This window comes from Bison bison, unplaced genomic scaffold (assembly GCF_000754665.1).
Source record: "Bison bison bison isolate TAMUID 2011002044 unplaced genomic scaffold, Bison_UMD1.0 scf7180017864167, whole genome shotgun sequence".
In the NCBI taxonomy this organism is placed as follows: Eukaryota; Metazoa; Chordata; class Mammalia; order Artiodactyla; family Bovidae; genus Bison; species Bison bison.
Genome location: NW_011494739.1, coordinates 4,796,460 through 4,802,754, shown reverse-complemented (window position 1 = coordinate 4,802,754; position 6,295 = coordinate 4,796,460). Strand labels below are relative to the sequence as shown.

General features: G+C 38.1%; 1 protein-coding gene across 10 annotated transcripts in view; it reads right to left on the bottom strand.

Moving 5' to 3' along the window:
* The window catches only part of STX16 (syntaxin 16), a 26,895-nt gene that overhangs the window by 18,884 nt on the left and 1,716 nt on the right, over positions 1 to 6,295 (bottom strand). For 3 of the 10 annotated variants that reach the window (XM_010841830.1, XM_010841840.1, XM_010841831.1), the window contains exon 2: positions 2,368 to 2,534. The exons of 6 other annotated variants lie outside the window; for them this stretch is intronic. In XM_010841830.1, the coding sequence (XP_010840132.1) occupies positions 2,368 to 2,369 (2 nt within the window). In that variant the 5' untranslated portion in view covers positions 2,370 to 2,534. The remainder of the gene's footprint in view (positions 1 to 2,367; positions 2,535 to 6,295) is intronic. One more of the 10 variants, XM_010841833.1, reaches the window with a different exon arrangement.

Below are 6,295 nucleotides of genomic sequence, written 5' to 3'. Positions count from 1 at the left end.
GAGCAAGAACTGTATTTCTGTGTATACCCTGCCATGACAGCAGTACTATAAGATGCTAATAGAGGAGACAGTGTCAAATGGAAATCTGATTTAATTACCTTTTACTTTAATAAAAGAAAAACCTCCTTTTTTAAAAAAAAGCTAATGTTTCAGCACGAAAGCACTGAGGTGTTTTTATTAATAATACAAGACACAGGGCAAAACCTCTAATTCGGTATCTCAACCTGCATATCTACCCATTTTGCAGGGGTTCCTTGGCGTCTAATCTTTGGATAAAATATTACTGCAGACCCTGGTTAAGATCTCTGCTGCACAGGAGCCTGGCCTCTTGGATTATTAATGAAGCACACAGCCCGATCTCTCAGTCTCTGCAATTATTAGTTGACAAGAGGTGAAATCAGAATCTTGGGTATATTTTTCTTTTTTTCTTTTACAAATAAGAAAATCAAGTTTTAGAATATATAAATTCATTTCCCCAAAGGCACAGGGCTGAGATTCAGACAGACCCAGGTGTTCAGGCCTCTTTCTACCCCACATTCCAGCCTCTCTACTTTTACCAGCACTTCAGGGAGTTACTAGTGACAGGCAACGAGTACCACATCAGGAACTAGATTCAGGAGATCATCTTTTTGAAGCACATCAATCCCTCCGACTTTGCTACTTAAACTTAGCAGGTTTTGAAACTCCCCCTGCCACCAATTCAGCAGGAAACTTTGTCAAGACCTGAATGAAAACATTTAGAATTACCATCAGGAAAAACCGAAACAGAGCCAAAGAAAAACACGATGCTACGCATCATCACCTTCTAAATCTTCATAATGTCTGAGTCGAGGCTTCTGACCTGCCAACGGCGTGCAATCAAGCAAATACTGAAAACTCCAAGTAGCATGTGGAATTTAAGGTCTAAAGAACTTTCTACAGAAAACTGAAAAATAAGTGGAAACCCATCTGTGTTTACTCAGGAAGTCTGGAAAAGTTGAGCAAAATGAGTTGGAAATACAGGTCTATGCTATAGTGATATTTACTTTATTTCCGTTACTGCCAAAATAAAAGTTTGCTTCACTTTCATCCAACAAAGTACCCTTATTCTCAAGTAAGCCTCTCTGCTCAAATGGAATCTTTAGAAGCAGAAAAGCAAATAGATCTAAAGAGAAATATACAATGATTTCATACTTGGATTCTAAAGACAGGGGACTAATTTTCCAACAGACTCGGCATGGACTAAAACTTAGAATCTTCAATGTGGAGGTTAAAACGGACTGGCGTGATTGTAAAGTGAGATAAAGATGTTATAGTAAAAAAAAATATATATGTATATATGTGTGTATATATATTCTTTTAAATGGGTTCCTCCTTTCTCCGGGACCTGCAGCACATGTCCAGGAAAAGCTGCCAGCACTCCTGTGGCCCACTAGGTAGCAGGGGCTCAGAGCCAGGCCTGCCTGCGTTCCTATCCCAGCTCCCTGGCTCGCCCGGTGGGCACCACTGAGCAAGTTTCCTAACTCCTTGAAACCTCAGTTTCCGGATCTGTATCCAGAGAAAAAAACAGCAGCACCTGTGTGATGGAGCTCTATGAGGACTAAGTGAGGCTACACGTGCAGAAGGACAAGCCCCAAGCCGGTGAGTGCTCAATAAATCTTGGGCTAGTATCACTGTCAAGACTGAAGAAGGACTTCAGATTTCTTATAAACATATTTAACCTTCAGTCTTCCCCCCCTAAAACACACCATGTATTTTATTAAAAATAATGTGCTACTTTCAAACTAATCTAAGACCAATTAACTTCAGCTTCCATTTATAGATTGTGTATTATTTTAAAGCAGAGAATAGATTAGGCAAAGCAGCTCAAGTCCCCTCCTAAGATCTGTTTCCAGGGATGAAAGGGAATCACACAGGCCACATAACACCTCATCAGATCAGAACAGCAACCTAGCATCTACCTGTCATTCGTTTAAGACTTTACACATTTTTCTTTTTTTTTGAGTGACTATTTAACACTATAAATTCTTAGCTTCCTAAAGCTAAGCTGCCTGTAACTTTTTGAATGAGGTGTTGCCTTAAAACCTGCACTTGGCAGATGGAATGTCAAAGCTACTTCTCCACAGTACTGGAGCTACTTTTGAGGATTTTTGCGGTAACATCTGGCTGGTGGACAGGGCAATGCTGTTGACTATGATTTCCTCCTTTTCAAATTAAAGCTAAGACTGCAAGGCTTGGTTAGGAGAAACAATGCATTAAAAGAGAATTTGAGAAAGCACTGCTCAATCCACAGGACTACTTACTAGAAATCTCCCCTAACTCAAACCCTCAATTTACAAATCAGGCAAAAGATGTCAGAAGAGATTAAAAGCTTGCCCAGAGACCTACATTCTGAGTCAGCCAGAGTGTGACTTGGCCCTAAATTCCCAGGTTTGGAGTCCAGTGCTCTTCCCTGTATTTCATGCTGCCCTGAGGCACAACCGTGACGGGGCATCTGAAACTGAGGCCAAAGCAGAATGAATGGGAAATGGCAACAGCTGCATTTTGCTGAGAGTCTAAAAAAAAAAAAAAAAAAAAATCAAACCCCTGGCCTTTCACAATTAGTTTTACTAATATCAACACAATGGAGACCACAATTAAGTAGAATTTTGTTCAGTTCTGGGCGCTGAACTTTAAAATGCCCACAGGAAAAAACCAGAAAACTAGACTTCATGCATAGGCAAGAAACTTAACCTCCCTGCCTGAGCCAGGACTGCTGAGCTAGAGAAAGGTCCGGGGCACAAGCAAGCTGCAGGGTTATCTGTCTTGCAGGAGGAGGAAAGGGCTTCCTGTGTCAGACCCTAGGGGCCGGGGCCAGGGCCAGGGATCACAGGATGCAAGACACTGACAGATGGGGTTCACGGAGGCAAGCGCTTTTTGGTAGTAATTGAGGTGGGGGTGACGCCTGCTGGAATTTCCTATCCCCATCAAGAATGCGGTCAAGGCAAGCAGGCAAAGGGGTTATCACAGAGGGGATGTTGGGTCAAATGACCTTTAGGTCCCCCCTGGCCCTTGGGACTTTGTTTTGTCACTGCATATCCTCCTTCAATTCTGCTTAGCTGTGACATATTTGCCTGAAGGATGCAAAAACCTGTTTTACTGTGCATTTATAGGTGCACACAATGAACCACACCACCCTCAACCACCAACTTCTAGTTTTTTCCTCCAACAGGGATGTAAAAAAAAAAAAAAAAAAAAGCCTGTTTAAATTTTCTGAAGAATATAGTTTTACGTGAGCTTTGTTTTGAGGTGTGTCATATGTACATTCATGCACAAACACCACTTTACAATTTCCACAGCTTTCACCCAAAATGAGGTGAAAATTCAGGCTTAAAAAAAATTGTGATATATTTCTAATTGTGAGATAATTTGCCCACCCCAATATCAACTTCTACAGCCTTTTCTTCTAACTAGAAAATAGAAATTTCAGTTTATGATTTTTTAAATTAAGTTAGACACTAGAGCTTTGTTACTTCTTTTTTAATTACCTGAGTTTTAGTAAATATATGCAAATTGTATTTTAATTGTCTTACTTGTGTTTTCAACATGACAGGTATTTATTTTTTAAGTTTTTATTTATGCTTTTTCAAACACCCAGAAAAGTATGTAAAATGGAACAGCCTCCCCTGAAATACTCATCAGTAGACTTAGCAATTAGTAAGGAACACTCTGCCTTATTTGTTTCCTTTGTGTGTGTGGGGGGGTTATGATTAAATATAAAGTAAGTGATATTTGGACATTTCAATAGTAAACGTTTCAGTAGATCTCACTAATAAGTCTAACAAATTTATTGAATTTTAATTAATTTCTTAATATCACCTAAAACCCAGTCAAATTTGACAGCATTAATTTAGTTTGATTTGCTACAAGATTTTGAAAATTTACAACCCAGAAACGAGGTTTTTAAATTTGTATGAGCTAGATATGCAGTTAAAAATATTTAATAAAGTTTTTAAAAATTGTTAGACACGGCTTTTTCCCCAAAATGTTTACAACATTTTTTCAGCTTGCAGAAAAGCTGAAAATATTGTACCCTCTATATAGTCATGCTGTCTTGCCATATTTGTTTCTGTGTGTAAATGCAGAAATAGTTTCTGTAGAATCAATTGCAAGCAAGCTGAAAATATAATAATTTACCCCTAAACACTTCAGAAATCTATGACATGCCATGTGTTTTTAATGCACACGATAAAAATATATATACATGTGACTTATTTAATTCTAAATTAGGCAAAACATGTTTGTTTAATTGCAAAACCTATTTTCAGATAATATGAATTGACTACAAGGATTTTTTTATAAGGATATTTTAAAAGATCTGATTCTTATAAGCATCTGAGAAAATTTTTAAATAGTCAAACCAATATATGTAAAATTTTCAATGGTATATTATGTAGAAAATATTTTTTAGTGTTCTGAATTAGGTATGTATTTTTAGTTTGACTTAGAAATCTATTTTCAAGAAAATGTCTGAGTTAGCTAAATATACCTGTACATTTTCTGACATATCTATTCTTCCAACATGTACACATGAGCTATATATTTTAAATTATATGACTTAGTTTATATATATATTTAAAACTGCCTAAGAAATCCATTTAAAAAATAGGTTTTACTTAGAGATGCACTTTTAAAAAGCTGCCGGCTCGGACATCAGGTTTTTAAACTGTCTGACCAAATGGTTAATAATGATAACAAAAAAGCCTCACGTTATCCTATGGTGTAGTGTATTTTGAACGTTATATCATTAAAAATTTTAAAGCAAACGTTTTAAAATCAGTTAAAAACTAATATTTTAGAAATATTAACATGAGTTTTAGTTGTTTTTTTTCCCTTTCTACAAGGTAGCATAAAATCAAGCCATTTGAGGAACATGCAATTTTTACATCTTAGCAAAACTAAGGTTCCACTGAGGATTTTTTTTTTCCCCACTGAATTTCTACTCTCTATTTCTTAGTTTATTCCAGAACATTCTTTTCAAAATTAGCGCTGGAATTAGCCTGTTTTCAATTTTGCACTTAGTATAATACCTTTTATTTTCAGTTTACAAATGTAAAAAATCTTCAAATTCTCAAGTAACTGAAAACCTACACACACTCAGTTGGTCCCTGTTTTCTATGCTTTTTGATTTGAGTTTACCGTGATTTTATTCCTAAAGCTGTTCACAGTTTACAATAGCTTTTCTACATAAGCAAGATGGACAAATACATTTTCCTTTTGTGATTAACAAAAAGGAAAAACTGTCTTTGTAGGTGCTCTGTCAATAATCAAGACAGATAGCCATTTTTTTGTGTGAAGCATTTAGATCAAGTCATAAAAAATTTAAAAGGAATATAATCCGTAACAGGTGAAGTAAGTGTGAGAGCCCCAAAACTGCTTATGTCAAGCATAACCCCCAAGAATCCGGTCTTAGAGTGATTTTACTCTCCCCCCAATGCTGCTTCTATTCAAACCCAACCTGTCTACAGGCAGGAGCCCCCCATTACAAATTAGTATCATAACTTTTCAATTTAGGCTACCCAGAGCTCATCATCACCCTTTGTTTAGACTATCTACACCCACTTCCTTGTTCAACAGAGCAGGAGACTGAGGTTTGGACGGGGAAAGTAGCCCTTTATCATAAACAAACAGGAAAACAACAGTCATCCTTCCAGGCCCTCCCTGTAAGAGATTCTACAGCTGGGCTAAAGAAAGGTTCAGGTTAATTAAATCAAAACCGTGGGCTATTTGGGGGGTTAATTTTCACATACACATCACGTTCGTTTTAAAAAGTTCCTATGGAAGAAAAAGCTTAATTTCCTGTCTGGGAAATAGAAAACGAAGAAGCAAGCACCTTACAGCCTCACAAACAAGAACCCCCATGAAAAACAGCAAAGCAATTATTCACAGAGAACACGGGCACAGAGGGCTGCGAGGCCATTTAAAAAAAACGAACAACACCCCCCCCCCCCCCCAAAAAAAAAAAAAAACAAAAACTCCTTCCTCTCTAGGGAGGAGGGCATCGTTCATTTGCAAGGATTTGGATCTGCCAGCCTGCAAACCGACCATCAGAACCAAAGTGAGGCTGTCTGCGGGGGCGGACGGGGGAAGGAGGGGGGCGCTTAAAACAAAACGGAACAAAAAGGCTTCAGGAAAAAAAGCCTCCAAATCTCAGTGCTAAAACATATGTAAATTGGAGGCGCCGGTCGCGCGGGGACAACCCGGGGGGTGGAAGGGGGAGGACGGAGAGGGATGCGGAAGTGAAGAGAGCGTGCAAGGCAGAGGTGGAGCAGGATCT